Consider the following 26,334-nt stretch of genomic DNA (forward strand, 5'->3'; position numbering starts at 1 on the left):
TTATTAATTTAGTAATATTGCTAAATGATTATTCTGTTGTTATTAAAATTACTATTTTAATAATACAGGCTCTGGAATTCTTCTGTCTTTGAGTCCCTGCTCTGCCACTTACCTGCTGTGGGTCCTGAAACAAGCTACTGAACCTCTCTGAGCCTTTATGGATCTGTAAATTGGAGATGATAGGGACTTCCCTGGTGGTCCAGTGGTTAAGACTCTGCACTCTCAATGCAAGGGGAATGGGTTCGATCCCTGGTTGGGGAACTAAGATGTTGTATGCTGCACGGCGCAGACCAAAAAAAAAAAAAATTTTAAATGATAATAGTAATCACGTCAGAGCTCTATTCTGAGGGTTGAATGGGAAGTTCAAGTAAAGGGCTTCACTCAGTCCCCAAGAAGAAGTCACTATTCAGCCAACGTTACCTCCTTCCCTTAGTAATAGCAGTGTTTCTTTCCGGGAAAATACAGAATATACTTCCCTAGATGGTATCATATCTACTACTGAAATACCCTATTATGTTTTTCCTTCCATTTTCCTCAGTCTTCCCAAAACAGCAAGTATACACTTGGTTGTTCCATTTTAATGTTTGAAAACCATAGATTTATCCAGATGAAGTGATGAATTCTGTGAGCAGAAGGGATTCAGCAAAGGAACGAAGAATCACCTTCTGAGGCTGTGGCCCCTGGATTGGAGGGGGTACAATGTGAAGATGAATTTAAATGCTGGAATGGCTCTGCAAGAGAACTACACAATCTCCTGTTCAAGAAGCTACCAGTACAGGACAGTTTTATAACAATTTTACCGAGCCGAGGAACTGGGAATTGTTCCCCATGCATTTTCAAGGCCCCCTCAAGGCCTGGGTGCTGAAGGCTTCAATCAATGTGAGGCTAGAGGATGTGAACTGTAGCCCAGATTTCATGTCACATAGCAGAGTGAGGCTTCCTTCCAGGAGTCTTTTCCATTGTTAACGTGTAAGAAACATTAATGAATTCCTATCTCAAATGTGCAGAAGCCTCGCACAAAGACAGAAGCAAGCCTGTCCTCTCCCTGCACTCTTCTAGCTCTGGATTAAGAAGGTACAACTTTCAGGGCTGCTGGGACAAGGGTCCCAATTCAAACCTTCAGTCTCTGCCCCCATTAAAATTTAAAACCAGATTCAACCCATCATAGAGTGGCACCAGAGGATTGCAATTTTATCCAGCATGATTTTTATTAGCCCTGCAATTTCTTAATGGGCTCCCCCGAGGGCTGGCTGGTAGAATCCTGCACTACCCGTCCAGATTTGCTACAGGCAGCTTAATAAACATGGCACCTGTCCTGTGACAATTGTCATAACCTCCGACCAGGGTGCAGAAGACAGAGCTAAAGGTTAGCAAAACCACCATTCAGGTGGCAGGGTGGGGAGGATGCTGGAAATTGTCATCTGAAGAAAACTACTGCTCCCTGGGTCTGCGGTTCCTCCAGCCCGGCCAGCGTTCCCAGGAGCCAAGCCGGCAGCTCGCCGCCTCCTGCAATCAGCACATTTTACACATCTCATCAGTGTCACCACTCATGACATCTCATTATGCACCAGAGGTGGAAGTGGACAGGTATGGAACACCCGAACTTTTCCTTTTCTTATTATTTCTGCAGCTCACCATGAAGCTGGGAGTTAATTAAGTCCTGTGGGACAATCAGTGTCTTTTTTGCTAGGTTAAATTACATTATATACAGATGCAAAAAAGAGAAGAAAAAAATAATCCCTCAACTCTTTCCTGCTTAATAGAGTACGTTAGAAATATGATGATTCCAAACTAGAAGGTGAAGTCGAAGGCTCCTTAGCATACAACGTTTCTAATGAAGTCATATGATGAATCCACCAGGGATCTCCTTCCTTAAGGATCTCAAAGCACTTTCAAAAACACTTTTAAAGAACTCCTTGCCTCAACTCTGAGAGAAAGTTGACTTGGGGGATGATAGTCAATCCTATAGTATAGGTAGGAAAATTCCCTCAATCAGACTGGAGGAGAAAACTTCCTTTGGATTTGTAAAATCCTAGACTGAGAAGAAACCTTCAGAGGTGACACAGGATCAGAGAATGTGAGGATGGGACCTTTCCTGAAAATGATCTAGTCCAAGATTTCCCAAAATGTTCCCCAGGCAGCCAATGGGTATTGCATGGAAGCAAGAAATAAGTACGATTCTTGTGAGCAGAGAGGTTTGGGAAAAGCTGACTTCAACAGAATGAAACTACCTTCCCCTTAATGTGGAATTCGTGAGTGAGTCTGCAGCGTTTCCCAAACTTATTTGACCCCAGACCTTTTTTTCTAATGGGCCATTCTTTGTTACTAATTGTCCACAGAACCCACCTTGGAAGATGCTGCATTGGTCCCATTGCTCGTTACAGATGGAGAAACTGAGGTTCTCCCAAGGACTTGCCCAGAATCACACAGGTAGGTGACACCCAAGCTGGGAGGTAGGACCCAGGTCATCCACTCTCAGACCGACCGCTACCGGTTACCGTTGCCTCTCTGTAACTCACAGCACAGAATCACCTGTGCTTTCCTGTCCCTCAACGAGACATGGGGTGTCTCTCCATATTACCTTCAGCACACCCATCCTCAACCCTCTCTCAGCTGCAGCTTTCTGATGTCTCCTTTCCTGGGTTCCTGCCTCAGCACTGCCCTGTATCCACTTGCATCTGAGCTGTCAGTACTAACCTGGCATCGGGCCACACTTCAGCCAGCAGTTCTGACTCTGATACCAGCCCTAAGGGATATTTCATGAGACAAAGTGGCAGCTATGAAATTTACAAAGCCTCAAACAGCCTTACATTTTCTCCTGGATTAAATCCACACTCCTTAGTTTGACACTCAAGACGGCTTATGTTTCCCAACCTTTATTTCCAGTGACTCCCTTCCCCATTAATTCCTTTCAAACTTTACACTCCAGCCAAATACAATTACTTATATAAAAACCATGTTTCCCCACTTCTGGGATTCTGTAACACTCGTCTCTTCACTAGTATACATTTTCTCCTTATCTCCCCTTATCCTTCAAATCCTCATAAATTTAGGCCCAGATAAAATGACACACCTTCCAGGGAATTTGTAGGTAATGATTTTTCCATCCAGAAGATTTCTTGGCCTTCACTGATTTTCCATAGTAAAATATGAATACCTTTATTATCCCATTTATTACATTTTGCTTATACTACAGTTATTGGGGTTTTTATATCTCCCCTATTGAAGAGAACATTCCACACGGTAGGGGTTATTCATCTGTAGGATTAACCCAACCCTTTCAAAGTTTACCGAATTATTTTATCCAAGCCCTTCATAGTTTCAAAGTCTTCTGTCATCTTTCAGAACAACCATCTGACCATCCTGTACAGGGACTAATACAATGGCTGGCACCCTGGGATTTCCCTGGCAGTCCAGTGGTTAAGACTCCACGCTTCCACTGCAGGGGGCACAGGTTTGATCCCTGGTCAGGGAACTAAGATCTCGCATGCTGCGCGGCGTGGCCAAAAAAAAAAAAAAGGCTGGCACCCTGAGAGTGATCTGTAAATGATATTTGAGAAGGGTTGAGGACAATAATCTTATTTTCCCAGTGTAAAAGTACCTTGCCCTCTCTGCTGGCCATATTGCTGTATTTGCTCGCTTTCTTAGTAAAAGTCATCATGTGGTGTCCAATGCATACTCATTGGTGTCAAGCAGAAACAGAACAAAATATATTTGCTTCTGCTTGGCCATGCATACTTTTCCCCTCTGGGAAGTAAAGAAGTTAAATGGCAGTGCTTTCAAGTGACTGGTACTGGAGCCGTGAGCCCAACAGTCCAGGTCCTTGCTTTTGACATTAATTCATGGAGGGGCCTTGGTCAGTTGACTCTGTCTACTCCACCCCGTGTATATATAGGTATTCATTACACAGGGACGCTGGGAGGATTAATTAATATTTGCCAAGCATTTGGAAGACCCATTATGAGAAACAAACACTATAACAGACCATTTCTTTCCCTAGATTGCTCTTTTCTTTGTTGTTAGAAGAAGGTTAGAACTGAATGATGAGCCATCCCCTTTGGGAGCTGGTACATCATAAAAACGACTACTGTCATTTTGAATCAGGAAGATGCACATCACAAAAGAAACACATAACTGTTTTTGAGGTCCTGCAGGCTACTGAAGGTATGTGTGTTTTATGTAGTCATGATGCTTTCTCATTTGCTTGTTTATTTGTTTGTTTCTTAAAGCAAACACTCTATGGAATTCTGAGGGAGGTTTACCAAACTCTTTGTTTCCTTTTCACTTAGCCAAATCCCTTATTGGCACCTTGTTCTCACCCCCATCAAAATTCCATGCAACAGCAATGCCTTAGATTATCACAAAGGACCAGTGAGGAGACTCAGAGGAAGAGGCCTTAGTTTAGAGCCATAAAGACAAAAGTGAAGCCATTATGGTCAAGTGTTGGCTGACCTTCCAATATCTATTCCTCAGTTTCCCTTCATCAGTAGCCCTAAGATTTTCCTTCCAGGCATCACTGCTGTCATATTCTCACCCAGGTGCTGGGGGCTGGGATTGACTCTGTTCCAAGGTCCGCAATAACTGGCCAAAAACAGCCAGCAAATCCTATCACCCTGAGCACAAGGCAGTATGGTCACGTACAATGACTCGGTTTGGACCAATGAGTCATGAAGAGACATTTGTTGAGGGCTTCTGGAAAAGAAACTTCCTCCTTCTGAAACCATGCCCATAAAATACCCCTTTATTCACACGCAATGTAGATAGGGGAGCAAGTAGCCCTGGGCGCTACTGGCAACCATCTTTTGCCCACAGAGGAGGCAGCCTTAGGTTGAATCTGACCCCATGGAAGGCAGGGCAGAGACGTGGAAAGAGCCATCTCATGAGTGAGCACGGAACTATTGAGTCAGGCCATGCCTATGACTCCTGACTGAGCTTTTCTGTCCCATGAGCCATTCTGTGAGACACTTTATTAAGTTTACTTGAGTCGTGTTCTTTTTCCCTTGTGATTGAAATCTTCATAATAAGATTTTTTAAATAAAATTTAAAGAAAGAAATGAAAGAGCCTAAGTGTAATGGAAAAACGCCTATACATAGATTCTACAGGGCTATGGATATGCATATAGACTACAGTATAAATATATGCTCTGTTGGAACAAACTTTCTTCGTACATAATGTTCCAGAGTGATTCTTAGGAGGAAATAAATAGAGATTCAGCACAGGTAGAGATACCAGAAATAGCCACATCTCCCCCCAAATTCCCACAGTTTGCAACAACACTGCAAAAGAAGATGATTAATTTCTCGGCACTAGAAAATTCCACAGAGGATCTTCAGGGCATCAGGGTGAGAATGGAAGCACACCATCAATGAAGGGGGAGGAAAGTGGGAATCCAGAGTCTGGTAAGGAGACTGGCTTTACCCCGCTAACTCCCATCAGGCCATAAGTTCTGCCTAATGGTCCCATCTCATAGTCCAGCTTGTCATCCCTGCACCAAGAACATAAACCAGGACGTCATTCCATGTGGACTCACAGAGAAGAATTAAAGGCATCATGTGGAATGCAGTGAATCAGCCACCAGGCTAAAGGTTAGATGGGGTCATTAGTCTATAGCTAGGACTGGCTAGATGACGTGCAGTAAAAAACAACCCCAAATCCTCATGGGCACAACACAAACTCCACTACAAATGTTGGCAAGTCTCCAGGATGGAATAGCTGTCCTCTATAAGCTGACACCACACTCTGGACCATTTAGTCATCACGGCAAAGGAAAAGAGAGGGCTGGAGAGTCGAGCCCTAGACATGAAGGGTTTCTACCCACACGCTAAGCAAGTGACGTGGCCCATCACACTTCAAAAAGGGGTGGAGTGTGCCAAGCTTCCTAGGGCTCAAAACAGATGAGAACTGGATAGTGGAGGAGACTACCACAGAGGGAACTAACTGCAGAGCTGCTGTACGTTCTTAGTTAAAAGATACAGTTCTGGAAAATCAGTTAAATATCCGTTCATCTTGGGAGGTGACTAGCACTTCATTGTTAGGCACTTAGGCTTAACGACCAGCTCAACCCTGCTTCCAAAAGCATCTCCCTCCAAAGGCACACACCCCTGAAGACAAACACTGAATAAAAGAGGTGGTTTAAAGGGAAGGAAAGGAAGAAGGGAGAGAAAAGAAGAAAAAGGAAAAGAGGAGAGGGGAAGAAAGTGAGGGGAGGGGAAGGGAAGGGAAGGGAAAAGGAGAAGGGAGAAAAGAAAGAAAAAGAAAAGGAAAGAAGAAAAACCAAAAGGAGAAGAAAGGAAAGGAGAGAAAACAAAAGTCAAAAAGTGTTTGGGGGGGGGGGGGGGCTTCCCTGGTGGCGCAGTGGTTAGGAATCCGCCTGCCAATGCAGGGGACACGGGTTCGTGCCCCGGGCCGGGAAGATCCCACATGCCGCACAGCGGCTAGGCCCGTGAGCCACAACTACTGAGCCTGCGCGTCTGGAGCCTGTGCTCCGCAACGGGAGAGGCCACGACAGTGAGAGGCCCGCGCACCGCGATGAAGAGTGGCCCCCGCTTGCCACAACTGGAGAAAGCCCTTGCACAGAAACGAAGACCCAACACAGCCAAAAATTAATTAATTAATTAATTAATTTAAAAAAAAATAAAGTGTTTGAGGATTTCAGTAATACAAGAAACAAAATCAATTAGGGAATAGAAAGTAGTTTCAAATTAGCCTCTAACTAGCTATACACATTATAAAGAAAATGTAAAATTTGTTGCATCACTGTATTGCACCAATTTTCTAGGAGAATCTCCTTAAACAGAAAGTAGGGATTAAATTAAGCAGTGGGGTTTTGCTTTTTTAACAGCCAAGGATCAGGGGCATGAAAGCTAGTTTGTAGTCAGTAGAAGAATGAATAGAGTGAGAGACCTGCAGAGACTTGGTCTTGTCAAATCAAGTAACATCCTTGAAGATGCCAGCTTGAATCACAGCACCTTTAACATAAGAAACCATCCCTAGCGCCAATGATAGTGAGGTAGTGAGTATGGGCACAAGGAAGGGGCTGGCTGCCCACCACGATACTTATCTGCATCCCTCCTTTCCCTTCCTACTTGTGATCTGTATCAGCTGCCTACATTTACTCACCACTCACTTATTCCTTAACCCCTCAAAATCTGGTTTTCCTCCCCAACAATACTGTCCTGCAGCCTCAAGCATCACTAAGGACCTTCTGATCACATTACCTTTTGATGTGCCTCATCACCCCTTCCTTCAGTCTCTCCCCTCCCCTGGCTTCCACGACACTGCAGCAAGAGTTTTCAAAGATACTTTTAGCAACAGAAACCTTCTTTCAAATGAGATCTTGCTTGGAACTCCTACTGACTACCATTGCTTTATAGTAGACTTGAAATCGGGCAGAGTAAGTCATCAAAGTTTGTTCTTCTTTTTAAAGGTAGATTTGGCTATTCATTACATTTCCATAGAAATTTTTAATCGGCCTGGAAACTGCTACCAAAAAATAAAGTTGGGTTGTTTTATTGGAATTGCATTGTTTCTAAATATTAACTTAGGACTGACATCTCAACATTATTGAAAACTCCAGTAATGGATCTCTTAATGTTTCCTCTGATTTGGATTCATTAAGCTTTTTGGATCTATGGGATTGTATTTTTCATCAAATTTGAAAAAATTTTGGCCATTATCTCATTAAATATTTCCCTATCCTTCCTACCTCCTCTTCCATTTCCATACCTCCTACCTACATAAGCAACCCTGAGCCCCAGCCTCCGATGGCTCCCCCCAGGGAGACTGCTTCTCTCTGCCTGAGGTCTCTTTCCCTGGAATAGTGTTCCCAGACAGAAAGCTGCTCTCCTTGTGTGTTTCCCTTCTCTCAAGGATCACAGCCTTGTGCCGTCTATTATCCAAAGCCTGAAATATATTCCAACTAGTTTCACAGTTGTGTACAGCAGGAGGGTAAGCCTAAAATCATCACTCTCTCGTGGCCAAAACCAGAAGTCTGTCCATTCACATTTAAGAGCTACGCAGTAAAAATCTAAGTGGACGATCTGTATAAGCGGGATGTCATGAGGCTTCCAAATGTCCAAATCTGTGGGTCTTTACTCTGGTTTAATTGCTCCAGAAAAGCATCTTTTAGTCTCCTTTCTGGAAAGAATAGAACATGAATTGCCAGGATGCTGGAGCTGGGGGCAAAGGACAGAATTTCGTGCGGGGTCGGGGGAGGTTGACCTCTCTTAAAAGAGTAACCAGATCTTCCAGTCATCTTCGAGATTCTCCATCCCCTCCTCCCCTGTGCTTGATATCAGGCACCTAATTAATACAGTCTGTCCGTAAATTATGCCCCTGCTTCCTGGAGGAAGGAGTAGGAAAGAGATGTCTGCTTGGGTGCACCAATAGCAAGGTCCTGGGCTCTAGACACTCTTTATTGAGGATTTCAAACAACCCCTTCCTGCCTCATGACCGTTTCCTGGTACCTAAATTTCTCTAAATCCAAAGCTCTTCTAGGGCCCAGTAGAGCAAACTGCCTTGCTTTTTATCTAAATGTCCCTTTGCAGGAACTTAATTTTGGCTTTCCTCCTCCCCATGAAGTCATCCGCATTCTCCCATATACTTTCCATCTTCACATAACGCTGGGCATGTGCTACAAAAATCTCATTTTATCAAAAAGGGAGGTTTATGCCTCTGTTTCTTGTCCTCCTTTTATTATATCTACTTGAAACAGGAGGTTCCTGCCTCAGTTTGGCTAAGAGTTCATTGTTAACTACGTTAAGCTTCACAGCCATATTTTCAACAATTTTTACTCCGGTTTTGCTATTTTCAGGTTCTTTGTTCATTACTGTTTCTTGTTTCTCATATCATCTTCATCCTTGGATTCATTTTATGGTTTGCCAGAGCATGTGATTTTTCAGAGAGTGCACGGGGGTGATAAACGTTCTGAATTTTGTATAGCATACATGTCTTTATTCTATTTCTGTTCCAAACAGTATTTGACGGGGTATAGGATTCTAGGTTTAAAATCATCTCCCAGATAACTTTAATAGCACTGTTTCCAACTTCTTTTTCCACTGATATGGCAGATCAGATGTTCAGAGAAACCTCTTCAAGTTATCACAACTGAAATTGCTAGGTGAAACATCTGGATGAGTGGAGGGAAAGTAAAGGGATTCCTTCAAGGCAGAAATGAGGAGAATGCTGCTTTCCCTGCCCTTTTCTTCCTTCTTTCCCTGAGTCTGTCCTGGAGTTTCAGAGTTGCCTTGGGTTTGGCCAAGTTTAACAAAGACCCTAATACTCACAAAGGACCGTACCCGTCTCCTGTCCCCAAGCAAATAATCCCCTTTTTGCTTTGTGAGCTGCTCTTAAGACTTTGTCTTGAGAGCCACAGAGCCACCACTCTGAGTACACAGGGACAGAGAAAAAGAAAGGGAGAGGGAAAAGGAAGGGAAATGACCCTAGTAGTTCTCCCAAGCAATCCTTTCTTCAGTTACCTTGATATCTGCCCTATATGACTCTCAAGTTTGGAATTTCTCCTGGAGCTCCATTGAAAAGTATAGCTGACTCTTTCTATCCATTTTCTCTAAACTGGCTTTGCATTGTGTTTATTCTGCTGTGATTTCTCTACCCACCCAACCCAGTCCACTCCTTATCCTTCAGAAATCCCTCAAAACCTCTGGCTGTCTTATGGCACCTTATTGTGTTTTCCAGCACTCTTAGATTTTTGCTTTTTCCAATATCTTTTCTCTTGTTTCATGTACCACGGCGATACATAGTAGGTATAATCAATGTCTTCTGAAGAAGAGACAAATGCACCTGTGCTAAAATGGAAAGATGACCATGATGCATTCACTCATTCATAAACCCATTCGTCCATTCAATAATTTTTAACAGGATCTGCTGTGTATTAGGCATAGTTCTAAGCTTTGGGAAACAGCAGTGACAAAACAAAATTCTTCTTTTCAAGGAGCTGATACCCTAGAGTGTCAATAGGTTTTTTAAAATTACAAGTTGAAGAACAATATTAATGATGCAATAACATCTTTGTGTGCAAATGAGTGTATGTACACCAGTGTGTGTGAGTGTGTGTGTGTGTCTCCTTTCAGATAGAATCTTCAGGGGATGGAATTGGAGAAGCAACATGTGAGAAGGCTTCTTTTAACTGCCTTTATTTGTGTTTCTATATTGTTCATTTGTACAACTGATTCAGGCTCTGTTCTAGGCAGTTGGGATACATAAGCAAACAAAGCAGGTAAACATTTCTGCCTTCCTGAAGATTATGTTTTAGCAAGAAAAGTCAGATGCAAAACAATAAACATAATAAATTAGTATCTTACATAATATATTAGCAGGTGATAAGGACTATGGAAAAAATAAAACAGACTAAGGAAAATTGTAGGTATGATATATGGAGTGAGCAGCACTGGGTTGTAACTTTAAGTAGCGTGGTAAAAGTAGACTTCATTGAGGAAGTAACATTTCAGCAAAAAGTTAAAACAGAGGGTTGTACTTGAAAAGGGATGGGGAAAGATGCTCAACATTGCTAATTATTAGAGAAATGCAAATCAAAACTACAATGAGGTATCACCTCACACCAGTCAGAATGGCTATCATCAAAAAGTCTACAAATAATAAATGCTGAAGAGGGTATGGAGAATGGAGGAACACTTCTACACTGTTGGTGGGAATGTAAATTGGTGCAGCCACTATGGAGAACAGTATGGAGGTTCCTTAAAAACTAAAAATAGTAGAGTTGCCATATGATCCAGTGACCCCACTCCTAGGCATATATCTGGAAAAGATGAAACTCGAATTTGAAAAGATACATGCACCCCAACGTTCACAGCAGCACTATTCACAATAGCCAAGACGTGGAAGCAACCTAAATGTCCATCGACAAATACCACTTATATGTGGAATCTAAAAAATAACACAAATGAACTTGTTTACAAAACAGAAACAGACTCACAGACATAGAAAACAAACTTACGGTTACCAAAGGGGAAGGAGGGAGGGAGAAGGATAAATTAGGAGTTTGGGATTCGCAGATACACACTACTATATATAAAATAGATAAGTAACAAGGATTTACGGGGAACTAGATTATCTTGTAATAACCTATAATGGAAAAGAATCTGAAAAAGAATATATATATATATACATATATATGTGTGTGTGTGTGTATAACCAAATCACTTTGCTGTACACCTGAAACTAACACAATATTGTAAATCAACTATACTTCAATTTAAAAAAGAAAAAGAGACAGTATTTTAAGCAGAAGACAGTATTTTAAGGAGGAGACAGTATTTTAAGCAGAAGGAAGAGCAGATGCAAAAGTTTCAGTGTGGAAGTGAGCCTGGCGTGTTCCAGGAACAGCAGGGAGCTGCTGGGCCTGGACAGACCAGGTACAGGTGACAGAAACAAGAGGTGAAGCCAAAGAGGAGTTGGAGGTGGGAAGCTGGTGCAGAGAATGGCCCTTTAGATAAGTGTAAGGACTTGCTTTTGAGAGAGAATTTGGGAGCCACGGAAAGGTTTTGAGAGGAGTGTAATTACCTGACATATTTGGAAGGGGTCACTGGGGCTCCATTAGAATAGACTGAAAGGGGAGGCAGAGGGAGGGGCAGGGAGACCAGCTCTGTAATCATCAGTAGATGATGGCGGAGGTGACAGCCGTAGACTGGCTACAAAGCAGTCAGATGAAAGGTACAGACAACAGATTTCCTGATGGGTCTGATATGGGATTCGGAAGATCAAGGATGCCTCCACGGCCTGAGCAACTGAAAAGCTGCCATCAACTCAGTTCAGGACTATGGTGGGGGGAAGAGGCGCTAGGGGAGAGCAGCAGTGGAGATCAGGAGTTCAACTCAGAACCTGTTAGACTTGAGATGCCATTTCGGTATCCAAGTGAAGATGCCAGGAGGCAATGAAGTCTGGGAATCGAAAGTTCAGGAAACAGTTCTGGGCTGGAGATTACAATTCTGGAATCAAGAGCATGGATATATAGATATAGATATATAGATATAGATATATAGATATACTTCAAACATCTGAAAAGACCACTGGGAAAACTGACCCATAATTTTCCCACCTCCCACACTGAATTTTCAATCTCTCTGAACACTTTGCTGAACACAAGTTATCGAGTGCTGACTATTGCATGTGCCCCCTACCCTCCACTCCCTCTGCCACTTCCCTCCTTCGATTACCTCTCACCCATCTCCCCTCGGTTTCCCAGGGTGTCCCACACCCAGCTACCAGACCAGTGTGACTAAAGCACGCCTGGGATCTTGCAGTAACTCCTTGAGGACTACTTGTCACCTGATGAATTAAAGGACAAAACACTGAACCTGCCATCACAATCTCATCCTAGCCCATCTTTCCAAACCTACGACTCACTAGTCCCCTTCATATACACCATGCTCTTCATACTATTCCTGTGGGCTCTTGCCTCAGTGCCTTGTGCATCCTGGTTTCGCCACCAAAAATACCTTTCCTCTGCATCCCCACCTGCCTGAACCCTGCCCATCGTTCCTGGCATAATACAAATGCTACCTACTTACCTTCAGTTGACTGCCCCATCTGAAGGTAACCTTTCCCACCTCTGACCCTCCACTCTAGGGTAGGGGGAAGAGCATGGCATGGGCAACAGTTCCCAAAGTGAGGGCAGCAGGACGGATACCAGCCCCCAAAGAAATTCTGGGAATAAAGGGCTCTGTGGACAAACAAGTTCAGGTAATACTCTACACTACAGCCCTCTCCTAGAATTTTACATTATATATTCATACACTGAATGCTCTCAATAAACATATATATATATATATATGTTTTATATATATATATATATATTTAACCCAACTTTCATAAATGTATTTGAGTTTAGAACCCTTTTATCCCAGAATACTTATTAACTTTTTATGGAACTAGTGTTCCAAGGTTCTCACATAATACTTGGACCTAGAGACCAGAACTCTAGTCCTGATAAAGCACCTGGCAGTGTTGGTTCTTCCCAGGCCCAGAAAAGGCAATTGTGTACCTAAGGTCCCCAGACTTCCCAACATCTATGGGACAACCATACATCCCAGGACTGGAGTTTCCTAGGCACTGACATTAGCCTAGTAGGTTTAGACACATGCCCCTCTGGTTCCTAAAGATTAATTGGCTTATTTCCTCCACAATGACTTATGGCTGCATGGGTTATGATGCCAAATTACAGCTGTGTCATTTATCAGGTCACCTCTCTTTATGGACCTCAGTTAACTCATCCCTTGCTGAGGCACTGGTCGGATGGTGTCCAACATTACATCCAACTGTGATGAACTGACTCTTCATGTCCTTCTTTGAACCTCACCTACCTCCATACACGACCTGTCTTCCCTACTGTCCCATAAAGTGGGGTCTCTTTCCACATTTTTTTTCTCTTTCATAGTAGAGGACCTTGAACGTGATTGGAACTCAATAAATACATGCTGTATAAACATTTAAAGATGACAGACATTTAAGGCCCCCAAAAACCTCAAAATTAGTCTTTGAGATGATGGGAAATTCAATGAAATCTGAGAAGTGCAATGATCTGGTCAAAGCAGCAAGCACTACGGAGAAATGATCCTGTATCATTTTCTAGCACTGAGACTAGCAAATGAGCATGGACAAGAGCAACCAACATTGGACATTTACTGTGTGTGAGGTGCAGTTCACAGCGGCTCACATGCTAGAATCCTCATACCAACCCTACTTGGGGGGGGTGGGGTACCATTATTCTCCCCACTTTACAGCTGAGAAAACTGATGCACAGAGGGGCTAAGTTGCCTGAAGTCCCCCAGGGAGCAACTGATGTATTCCAGTCCCAGCAGTCCAGCTCAAAGCCCACCCCTAACCCCTGTGCTACCTGCCTCTCCCTCCCTGTCACCGGCATTTGCTCAGATGTGCGCCCTAACAACCCAGCTTATTATTCCCCAGGTGGAAACTGAAGCCCGGAAAGCCTTAAAGAATGCTCAGTGTCCCACAGCTAGTCTTCAGCCCACAGCTCTCTTTCTACAATTCGATGCTAATTCAGCAGCCTCGCTCACTACAGTAAACCTTTGAGACATCACTGCCAGCCAACTGCTGAGAAGGGGCACGGGCATGAAGAGGAGGCTGTGATTAGGGGACCATAGTGCTGCAGATAAAGAATTAAAGCTATCAGTACACTGAAAGGAAGAGGTGAATTTGGCAGGGGGGGACACAATGAAGGAAGAAGCAACAGCCCTGTGCAACAACCTGAAGGTTTGGGAAAGGGGTGTGAAAAGCGTGGGAGGTAATAGGATGGACAGGGAGACCCCGGGGGAGGGGGGGATGGAAAGGCAGACAGGCAACAGCTTAGAAAGGACAGAAAAATCACGTTATTTGTAACTGCATGTTTTTTCAGCACCAGCCTAAAAGTTATAGAAAAACAGGCCTCGCGAACCCAGGAGGTACAGTTTGGGATTGCAAAGGTTTCATCGGAGCAGCATTCATGTGAGGGTCTCCGATAGCGTGTGGCACTTAATAGGTGCTCAATAACCGTTTGTTCCAATAAAAGAGACAAAAGAGGGATATCTGAGGATCGCTTTCATAAAGAGAAAGACACCTAAGGGAGTAGGTGCTCAATAAATATTATTTTTTATCTGTGCACCATGAGAAGCCTGGAGAGTTGTAAAAGATTATCTGATACATTTCCAAAGAGCCCTTTGCCTCTGATTTCAATTTTCGAAAATTCCCTGGGAGGCTGTGGAATCTCCCACAAGGGACTTTTAAGGACACATTCTTACAAAACCCACTTGGAGGGGTGGCTAAGATGATTTAAAAATGGATGGGTGAGGTAGGGAGGCTGGACCAGATGACCCCGCAGACCTTTTCCCTATTCGGTCCTAATTTCCACAGCATCCCCTCAGAAGTAGAAGTTTCCACTCTGCTCTACTTGGCACAGAGATGAACGGGATGGACCAGGAGACACTGCCATCCCACCAACTGAGGATGGCTGAGTGATTTGGAAACCTTCCAGAAGGGCCTGGTTAAATTGTAGGCCATTTATTTCATGGAGAAATAAACCACTGAGAGCTTCTTTCAAACATGCTCATGGAAAGCAGGACAAAATGCTGAGATTATCTGTTCAGAATTTGCTTTAAAAGAGCCCAGGCAGCACTCATTTATTTTTGAGAAAATATATGATTAACCATAGTTAACTATGAATTCAGATGCTGTGCATTAGACCAGCTCCTCAAAGTTTGAGAGCATTTAATATTATATATCGCTGCCATTTGGGCTAAATTGTTTTTTTAATGTACACAATATTACAAATTTAATTTGAGCTGTTTGAATCAGTCTGTAAAAAAGATTTGATTATACCTGAGTGTTCTGGCCCCAGCTTTTCTGTATCTCAGTAATCTTGGCGGTAATTGGCTGATTAGGCGTCTCACACTCCATCTTTGCCTCAGTTTCCATGGTAATGGTACAGGAGCTATTATAGATGAGAACTTCATCTCTTTCCACTTTAGGGCTGAAACGAGAGGGGAGGTTAAATGGGGTGTCATCAATCTTAATGAAATGCAATTATTTTTACTCTTATTAATCATTGCAAGCCATTAGCTTGTGGCAACTACAGGCCACCATTTGTCAAATTTTGCAAATTTCTGTAATTTTGTTTCCATTCTTTTATTGTTTATTTGTTTTCCCTTTATCTGCACACCCTGCAATGAAAATGCACATGGTAAATATCTTTCACTGAGGCCTTTCTCTTTTCCAGCTCTATCAGGAACATTAGCAAAAGCTTCTCCAAACCCAACCAAAGAAGCAATGCACAGATAATACTTCCAGTTCCAAAAATGGAAGCAAATGTTGGGAAAAAAATTTTTTTTTCTTTTCCCCTTCCCTCTTCCTGTTCTTACACTCAGTGATGGGGGAGTGAATTGCCTGAATCCCCCCAGGGCAGATGGAGAAATTGGAAAACCCACACGACTGGCTAACTGGTCCCTAATTCCAACTGTGAAAAAATGAGCTCACTTAGGCTTTCAATTCCCTCTCCCCAGCTGATGGCAATGAGGCTCTGTTGCTAGCAGTGGAACATTAACTTAGTAAATTAATTAAACTTACTTAACCGCCCAGACTAAGGAGATTCGATATATGTGCCAGTTATACTACCAGCCACTTGCTTTAAAAGTCCTCTTGCTTTAAGGAGAGAAACCAGACTGGATTTAAAATGAAAAACTGCAGTGTAGCATTACTGAATGTCTAAAAATATGTGGTCCAGAGGAGAGGAGAGCATGGAGTTTGCAGGGTATGGCCCCCAACAGGTGTGATATTTACTCAAGAATAATCCTGGCTTTAGGCATTATTGCAACTAGCTCCAAGATTATTAGTTATAATAATGCATGATGTTTTACACTTTTTAACAGTTTCATATGTATGATCTCATTTCAGCCGGTAAATTAGGTAGAGGCATAAAAAATGTAACTGAAAGAGATCTGGGGATTTGCATAAAGTCAAACACAAAAATAAGGCAACTCCGAGATGAGAATCCAAGGGGTCCCATCTCCTAGAGCAGTACTCCCAAGTTTTGAGATGCTGATGGGACATCACCACGAAGTTGGCATATACCACGGGAAGACAAGGATTGGTGATGAAAAGGGCAAAAGGTCACTGCTTGAGAAACTATAACTCATGTCCAACTAGAACATCTTTTTTCAAATCAATGTTGAAATGGTTTCTCCCACACTTTGCTAGAAATAATGAGCAGAATAACTATCACATCTACTTCATCTCATCTTCATGCTAAAACATTCCCAGCTCCATATCCACCCAAGACATGACTTCCATACTCACTGTCTTCTAGACCTACTGTAGATTGTCAATATGTTAATATTGTGCAGCCCAGTTTGGCTGACCATTGAGGCTGTGGTCTCCCTTTATCGAAGCCCTCCCCACCATGGCACCTAATACTGCGTTCGTTTTGTAGCCCCTAAGCTTAAATTAAGATGGTGGTGAACTCAAAGTCTCAGAGCCACAATTACCTGAGGATTTCACCATGCTGCATTTGTTCAGCCGATTTTCTGAGAAGCATTATAATGCAGAAGTGAGGCTTGAAAGCCAACCAGCTAGATTCGAATCCCCAAGCAGATATTTACCATCCATCTGACATTGTTGAAGACATGACTCTCTAAGCTTTGTTTTCCACGTTTATAAAATGAAGTTACTAATCATAAAGACCCTCTTTTAAAGAGGTGTTTGGGGGATGGAGCAAAATGAAGCCTACAAAATGACCTGTCCAGAATCTGGTGCAAGGAAGTGTCCGATAAAGTCAGTTCTTGTTATAGTTTTAGGTGGTAGTGACATAGGTGGTATTATTGTTGAAATGTCAATGTGGAAATTTACACTCATTGTTGTTACGGATCGTCTCACTGATGTGGACCCATTGCTCAAATACATTTTGAATCTGAGCCTGTAATGTAGCTACACATCCATTTAGCTGAGCCATCGTCCAGGGGTAGACAAAGCCACAGGATAAACACGGCATTTTCTCCTGGAGTGTCAGTTGCATGCAAAGATTCAGAAAAGCAAAGCAAAGTAATTTAACTTTCAAATTAAAATGTAATATTTAGATACCTATGGAAATATGATGAAGTAGAATGCAAAATTCACATGGACTTTTCAAATAAAACACCTGACTTCAACTTGATGCTGTGATAGGGTACCTTGGGCTTTGCAGCTAGAACCTTTCTTTTGCTACTGGGGGGCGGGGGGTAGGAGGGTTGCTAAAATAGTTTAAGAAGCTCTCCATCACCATTGCCATCATAAATCTCTTATAAAGCCATCAGAAAGGAAATGAAGTTGGTTTTCCACACCATCTCGTTCCTTGTGAATCGGTTCCCAGATTGCTACTCCCATTTCTGAAGGCTCACAAGCCATCTGATTAATAATTCATTCTGGAATTTTGTCAGGGATAATGTAAACTTAGTTGTCTGCCTTTCCAGAATTCCCTTTTTTTGCTTCTTAGGCAAGGGAAAGAATATTTGCCTGTCACCTCTCTCTGTTCTGTGCTCCCCTCTCATGTTCATTTCCAACTGTGGATCTTCACTCATATGAGCAGGTTCTTTATACTCACTATGTGATGATCTAAGATACTGACTTGAACTCAAGGGAAGGAGTGACCTTTACAACCTTTCTTGATCATGGGCTTCCACCTCCTAACAAGACTTCTTCTGCCCTTTCTAGGTTCTTCATCAGCAAAGGTTAGGGTAAAATGAGGTAAGTCACCCTGCCCTCTTTTCATCTGCCTGTAGCAATGCCCACCAGTTCACAGTGGATTGTTCCATTTTGCTAGTGACTCCAGAAACACAGTATATATCACCTGCCATTGGAAGGTCACTCCAGCTGACCGAGTCCTGAAAAAATTAAACAAAGCCTGTTTCTTCAGCAAGTCCTCTAACAGCTGGTCCCCCAGTAGAAGACCCTGCTGATATCTGTCGATGCTGTAACAAGGGTCGCTGTGGCTTTCCAGGCTGTTCCTGGAGGAGACAGTCTGTTCCCTGCATTCGTAGGCACACGACAGAAGAAGCAGATGTCACAGTGGGGTCACTGATCTTCCCAGGAAAGACTAGTGACCATGGTATAGAAGGGTCCACCTCCTTCCCACCTCTGTGATGTCGGGCGTAGGCCTGGCCACCATGGCATCCCTGACTCTGCCTTGCATTGTCCTGTGTTTCCAGGCTGCTTCCCACCCTGTGTGCCCTGCTTCCCAATAAAAGAAGAAAGTGAAAACAAATCATGTTCTTTTTGCTCTGAAAGAGTTAAAATCCTTTTCTGCTGGCTTAGACTTTTTCACAACGTTTAGCTCATATTTCTTTTCTTTTTTGGCCCTGATTATATGACTAGACATTTTTTTCATTAAAAAGCCATCATCAAGATGAGCAGAGACACCAGGATGTCAAAAATGGACTAACATTTGCAAAATTTCAAAGTTTCTTAATAATTACTATGTCATGTTTTCTTCCACAATCATCCTACAAATTAAGGAGCACAGTTGGCCAGATTTAACTATAGACATATATGTACATAGAGAAATACACAGATATAGATGATACGGATGTGCACGCACACACGCATGCACACAAATATTTATTTTGAGGGAATGTGGTAAGAATATTTGGTCCAAATGGTGGCAGACAGAGTTCTAGAACCTAAGTTTCCTGAGTCTCAATCTATTGCTCTTTCAGTCGGTCCAATCATATCCAAAAGTAAGCAGATATTCTCCTTGGATGCACTCTCTATGGTAGGCAGTAAAAACACATGCTGTCATTCTGTCTCTCACTTAGCCTGAAATTGCTTCCTATGTCTCAAATCTCCTGGACCCACACAGCCCAGCCAAGGCTCTGTTACTGATGCCGACAATACAGCATCATGCTGAGTACACTGTGAGTCAGAAGCCTTGGGTTCCAGCCCTGATACTGCCGGGGCTTGACTGTGTGACTTTAGAAAGATACTTAGTCTGTTCTTAGAATAGAATCCAAACTCCTTACTATGGCCTTTGAGGCCTTAATACCTCCCCGAGCTCTTCTCGAGCCACTTTTCCTCCTTCTTACCCTACTCCTGCCCTTCTGACCTCTGACAGTTCATGAAACTTGATGGGTCCTTTGCCCTTGCTGCCCCCACTGCCTGACTCTCCATAATGACACTTGTCCTTAGCTCAGCTTAAAAGGCACTTCTTCAGAGAAACCTCCTCTGAGCCGATCCAGTGATCCCACACCTGGGCATATATCTAGAGAAAACTATAATTCAAAAAGATACATGCACGCCAGGCGGGGTAGAGGTGGTGGTGGGATGAATTGGGAGATTGGGATTGACATATGTACACTAATATATATAAAATGGATAACTAATAAGAACCTGCTGTATAAAAATATAAGTAAAATAAAATTCAAAAAAAGTGTAAAAAAATATAAAAATAAATAAATTAGTATCTTTCCCTTGGGGGGGAAAAAAAAAAGGTACATGCACTCCAATGTTCATTGCAGCACTATTTACAATAGCCAAGACATGGAAGCAACCTAAATGTCCATTGACAGATGAATGGATAAAGAAGATGTGAGATATATACACACACACACACACACACACACACACACACACACACACACACACAGTGGAATATTACCCAACCATAAAAAAGAATGAAATAATGCCATTTGTAGCAACATAGATGGACTTAGAGATTATCATACTAAGTGAAGTAAGCCCGATAGAGAAAGACAAATATCATTTGATATCACTACCTACTGTGTAGCACAGGGAACTATACTCAGTATCTTGTAATAATCTAAAAGGGAAAAGAATCTGAAGAAGAACATATATATATATATATATATATATATAATATATTTGCATAACTGAATCACTTTGCTGTACACCTGAAACTAATACAACATTGTAAATCAACTATACTGCAATTTAAAAAATAATAGTAACAAAAAATGAAATAAAAAAATTTTTAAAAAGCAGCCTCCATTGTTTTTTATCACTTTATAGCCCTTATCATAACATGTGATCATCTTGTTTATTGTCTGGCCTCCTCCTCTACTCTTAAGGACAAGGACTTTGCATCTCATTCACCATTGAGTCACCAGCTCCTGGTATAGTACCTGGAACATAATAAACACTTGATAACTACTGGATGGATGGATGGATGGATGGATGGATGGACAAACTGGGCATATATTTGCCACAGATACAAATGTCTGTCTTTGCCAAATGACATCAAATCCATAGTGGTAGTGGCTGGCAGGGGGGTAAACCATTCAATGGAAATGGGTTCTTTGCAAAGATCCTGGAAAGTAGTTCTCTGGGTTCACAAGCACAATCTTAAGAGGAACCAAGGTAAGCCATTTAGCACATGATATTCCTAGCACCCCTTGTATAATTTATATTGTGTTTTCTGGTTATTAAATTAGTACATGTTCACTGAAAAAATTACATAAAAACTCAATGAAGAAAACAAATATGATCAGTCCTCCAGCCCCCTAGGGTTAGGCACTATCAGCATTTTAGAATACATCCTTCCGGTGTTTTTCCCAATCACCTGTTGTGCGACACACGTACATGTACTATAAACACCATCAGGATTTCATTGATGCACTATTTTGTGACCTGTACCTTTCACTCCTCAGTAAATTGTAAGCATTTCCTTCTTTGGTTAAATATTCTACACCATGGTTTTTCAAGGTTCTTAGTATATTATCACTTGGATTCATTCTTTATTACTAAACGTTTACTTCATTTCAACTGTTTTTGTTAATATACCTAAAGCTTTGAAGACTATAGTTCTTCATAAATGTTACATATTTCCAACTGCTTTCTTAAAATCCTGGAAGTAAAATTGCTGGATCAAAGTATGAAGAATTAATAAATGAAAAAGATATGAAGAAAACAATAGCAAAGATCAATAAAACTAAAAGCTGGTTCTTTGAGAAGATAAACATAATTGATAAACCATTAGCCAGACGCATCAAGAAAAAAAAGAAGACTCAAATCAATAGAATTAGAAATGAAAAAGGAGAAGTAACAACTAACACCGCAGAAATACAAAGGATCATGAGAGATTACTACAAGCAGCGATATGCCAATAAAATGGACAACCTGGAAGAAATGGACAAATTCTTAGAAAGGCACAACCTTCGGAGACTGAACCAGGAAGAAATAGAAAATATAAACGAACCAATCACAAACACTGAAATTAAGACTATGATTAAAAATCTTCCAACAAACAAAAGCCCAGGACCCGACGGCTTCACAGGAGAATTCTATCAAACATTTAGAGAAGAGCTAACACCCATCCTTCTCAAAATCTTCCAAAATATAGCAGAGGGAGGAACACCACCAAACTCATTCAACGAGGCCACCATCACCCTGATACCAAAACCAGACAAAGATGTCACAAAGAAAGAAAACTACAGGCCAATATCACTGATGAACATAGATGCAAAAATCCTCAACAAAATACCAGCAAACAGAATACCACAGCACATTAAAAGGATCATACACCATGATCAAGTAGGGTTTATCCCAGGGATGCAAGGATTCTTCAATATACGCAAATCAATCAATGTGATAAACCATATTAACAAATTGAAGGAGAAAAACTATATGATCATCTCAATAGATGCAGAAAAACTTTCGACAAAATTCAACACACATTTATGATAAAAACCCTCTAGAAAGTAGGCATAGAGGGTACCTACCTCAACATAATAAAGACCACATATGACAAACACACAGCCAACATCAATCTCAATGGTGAAAAACTGAAACCATTTCCACTAAGATCAGGAACAAGACAAGGTTGTCCACTCTCACCACTATTATTCAACATAGTTTTGGAAGTTTTAGCCACAGCAATCAGAGACGAAAAAGAAATAGAAGGAATCCAAATCAGAAAAGAGGAAGTAAAACTGTCACCGTTTGCAGATGACATGATACTATACATAGAGAATCCTAAAGATGCTACCAGAAAACTACTAGAGCTAATCAATGAATTTGGTAAAGTAGCAGGATACAAAATTAACGCACAGAAATCTCTTGCATTCCTATACACCAATGATGAAAAATCTGAAAGAGAAATTAAGGAAACACTCCCATTTACCATTGCAACAAAAAGAATAAAATACCTAGGAATAAACCTACTTAAGGAGACAAAAGACCTGTATGCAGAAAACTATAAGACACTGATGAAAGAAAGTAAAGATGATAAAAACAGATGGAGAGATATACCATGTTCTTGGATTGGAAGAATCAACATTGTGAAAATGACTATACTTCGCAAGCAATCTACAGATTCAATGTAATCCCTATCAAACTACAATGGCATTTTTCACAGAACTAGAGCAAAAAATTGCACAATTTGTACGGAATGGCCAAAGCAATCTTGAGAAAGAAAAACAGAGCTGGAGGAATCAGTCTCCCTGACCAGACCAGACCACAAAGCTACAGTAATCAAGACAGTATGGTACTGGCACAAAAACAGAAATATAGATCAATGGAACAGGATAGAAAGCCCAGAGATAAACCCATGCACCTATGGTCACCTTATCTTTGATAAAGGAGGTAAGAATATACAATGCAGAAAAGACAGCCCCTTCAGTAAGTGGTGCTGGGAAAACTGGATGGCTACATGTAAAAGAATGAAATTAGAACACTCCCTAACACACTACACAAATATAAACTTAAAATGGATTAAAGACCTAAATGTAAGGTCAGACACTATAAAACTCTTAGATGAAAACATAGGCAGAACACTCTATGACATAAATCACAGCAAGATCCTTTTTGACCCACCTCCTAGAGAAATGGAAATAAAAACAAAAATAAACAAATAGGATCTAATGAAACTTAAAAGCTTTTGCACAGCAAAGGAAACCATAAACAAGACAAAAAGACAACCCTCAGAATGGGAGAAAATATGTGCCAACGAAGCAACTGACAAAGGATTAATCTCCAAAATATACAAGCAGCTCATGCAGCTCAATATCAAAAAAACACACAACCCAAACAATAAATGGGCAGGAGACCTAAATAGACATTTCTCCAAAGAAGATATACAGATTGCCAACAAACACATGAAAGGATGCTCAACATCACTAATCATTAGAAAAATGCAAATCAAAACTACAATGAGATATCACCTCACACCAGTCAGAATGGCCATCATCAAAAAATCCACAAACAAGAAATGCTGGAGAGGGTGTGGAGAAAAGAGAATCCTCTTGCACTGTTGGTGGGGATGTAAATTGATACAGCCACTATGGAGAACAGTATGGAGGTTCCTTAAAAAACTAAAAATAGAACTACCAAATGACCCAGCAATCCCACTACTGGGCATACACCCTGAGAAAACCATAATTCAAATAGAGTCCTGTACCACAATGTTCATTGCAGCACTATTTACAATAGCTAGGACATGGAAGCAACCTAAATGCCCATTGATAGATGAATGGATAAAGAAGATGTGGCACATGTATACAATGGAGTATTACTCAGCCATAAAAAGAAACAAAATTGAGTTATTTGTAGTGAGGTGGATGGACCTAGAGTCTGTCATACAGAGCAAAGTAAGTCAGAAAGAGAAACCAAATACCGTATGTTAACACATATATATGGAATCTAAAAAAAAAAAAAAAAAAGGTTCTGAAGAACCTAGGGGCAGGACAGGAATAAAGACGCAGATGTGGAGAATGGACTTGAGGACACAGGGAGGGGGAAGGGTAAGCTGGGACAAAGTGAGAGAGTGGCATGGACTTATATATACTACCAAATGTAAAATAGATAGCTAGTGGGAAGCAGCCGCATAGCACAGGGAGATCAGCTCGGTGCTTTGTGACCACCTAGAGTGGTGGGATAGGGAGGGTGGGAGGAGATGCAAGAGGGAGGAGATATGGGGATATATGTATATGTATAGCTGATTCATTTTGTTATAAAGCAGAAACTAACACACCATTGTAAAGCAATTATACTCCAATAAAGATGTTTAAAAGTAAATAAATAAACAAACAAACAAACACGGGCTGCCTTAGGACATCAGAAATTCCGACTGCCATGGAAAGGGCTGGTTCTTGCTTTTCCTCTGGGTAGTTGGTCTTGTTTAGTTTTATTTTTTAATGGGGAAAGAGGCCTCCATTAAATAATCGGATGTAACCACTCTATCTAGATAAGAAATAAAGAAGGACGCAGGGCCACGTTCAGTACTGAAATATCACACTTCACAGAAAGAGAGCTGCTTGCAGAAATGAAGGTCATCTAGAGCAACCGACAGGGCCACACTTTTTTAAAAATGTATTGAGAAAAGGGGATTTTTACCTGGAAAGTTGTGGTATTTATTTGTTTGTTTCTTAAGTTCAAAAACTTATAAGCTTATGGCTTCTAAACCCTAGATCTACAGTCCTTCGGCCCATGCATCCCCCTTTCTTCTGAATAAACATTGTACAATCTGCTGGATTTCTCTATGACTTTTTCTCATACTTGTGAATCTGTTTGGAAAGAAAAGAAAAAGGAAACGGGAAAAGAGCCTTCTGTTTTTCATAATGTCTAATCTTTTTCCCCCATTGGCATTCACCAGATGTTGCTTTGGATCGGAAGATAAATATTAAAATCTAAGCAAGAACAAAGCAGGCTGTTTACTGGGCAGATTTTTCAGATGTTCTCTTGAACACTTGAAAAGACAGGAGACTCTTTGATATGCAGACTGGCTGGAATCCACAATGGAACAGTCCCTCCAACAAGAGGGTTGGCCCCAGGGCCGTGTCCACACAGCCTGCAGTTCCTGAGAATTCCGTTAATCCACTGGCTGTGCATTCGTGGGGAAGGTCAGGGAGGGAGAGGACTGGGTTACCTGATGAAGAGGCCTGAGAAAGACGGAAAGACGAACTCTGTCCAACGATCTTGTGCACAGATGCATCGGGAACTCTCTTCACAGGTGTAGAAATAAGGCCATGATTCAGGCAGGCTCTCTGTCCCCACAGCGACAGTCAAATCACACTGCACGTAGCTGCAGCCAGAGGTCTCACAGTTCTCCTCCGCAGGCCTCAGGCCACACAGGAAAGCCAAGGACACTGTATGAAACGGTCAATGTTGGGTTAGGTAATAACCACAGAAAGAACTAAAGGCCTTACTTTGTTACATCAACCAAGCCCACGTGTTTTCCCTTGACCAATAGGAAAATAAACTTATTCATTTACTCTTCTTAAAAGTGTATTATGTATACATAATTCATACAGAAGATACAAATCATGTTTTTGTAAAATATGAATCATCTAGTCAGAAAACTCATGTGAATGTACCATAAATTCAGCCAACATAAGCCAACACCGTCAAGATGCTCTCCAGTCTATGTGCTCCTGGCCAAGTCTACCCACTTCCTCCTCATTCTCAGAAACAAACACTTGCATTTTTTAAATAGTTTTCTCACATGGGTTTGTATCCTAAACAGGAGATTGTTGAATTTTACTTCTTTTTGAACTTTAGAAAATAGACTACATGGCATAATATCCTTAGACCTGCTTTCTTCATTCGATATTATGTTTCCAAGATTTAGCCCTATTATTGCATGTAATTGTTGTTCAAACATTTTCACTGCTGTTCAACACTGCATTCTGTGAAAGTACTACAATATATTTACCTATTCTGTCACCAGTGGACTTTTGGGTAATTCCCAGGTTTTGCTACTACAAACATGTATGGAATTTTCTCTAGGGTATATGCCTCTAAGAAAATTGTCTACTCATAGGGTAGGTGCAAGTTCAACCTTACAAGACAGTGCCATGTTGTTTCCAAAGTGGTTGTGTCATTTCACG

General features: G+C 41.5%; 1 protein-coding gene across 7 annotated transcripts in view; it reads right to left on the bottom strand.

Moving 5' to 3' along the window:
• Positions 1-26,334, bottom strand: part of PKHD1 (PKHD1 ciliary IPT domain containing fibrocystin/polyductin) — a 456,842-nt gene that overhangs the window by 355,625 nt on the left and 74,883 nt on the right. For all 7 annotated transcript variants that reach the window (XM_057555319.1, XM_057555317.1, XM_057555318.1 and 4 more), the window contains exons 34-35: positions 25,374-25,593; positions 15,350-15,500 (exon numbers count right to left, since the gene is read on the bottom strand). In XM_057555319.1, the coding sequence (XP_057411302.1) occupies positions 15,350-15,500; positions 25,374-25,593 (371 nt within the window). The remainder of the gene's footprint in view (positions 1-15,349; positions 15,501-25,373; positions 25,594-26,334) is intronic.

Source organism: Balaenoptera acutorostrata, chromosome 10 (assembly GCF_949987535.1).
Source record: "Balaenoptera acutorostrata chromosome 10, mBalAcu1.1, whole genome shotgun sequence".
In the NCBI taxonomy this organism is placed as follows: Eukaryota; Metazoa; Chordata; class Mammalia; order Artiodactyla; family Balaenopteridae; genus Balaenoptera; species Balaenoptera acutorostrata.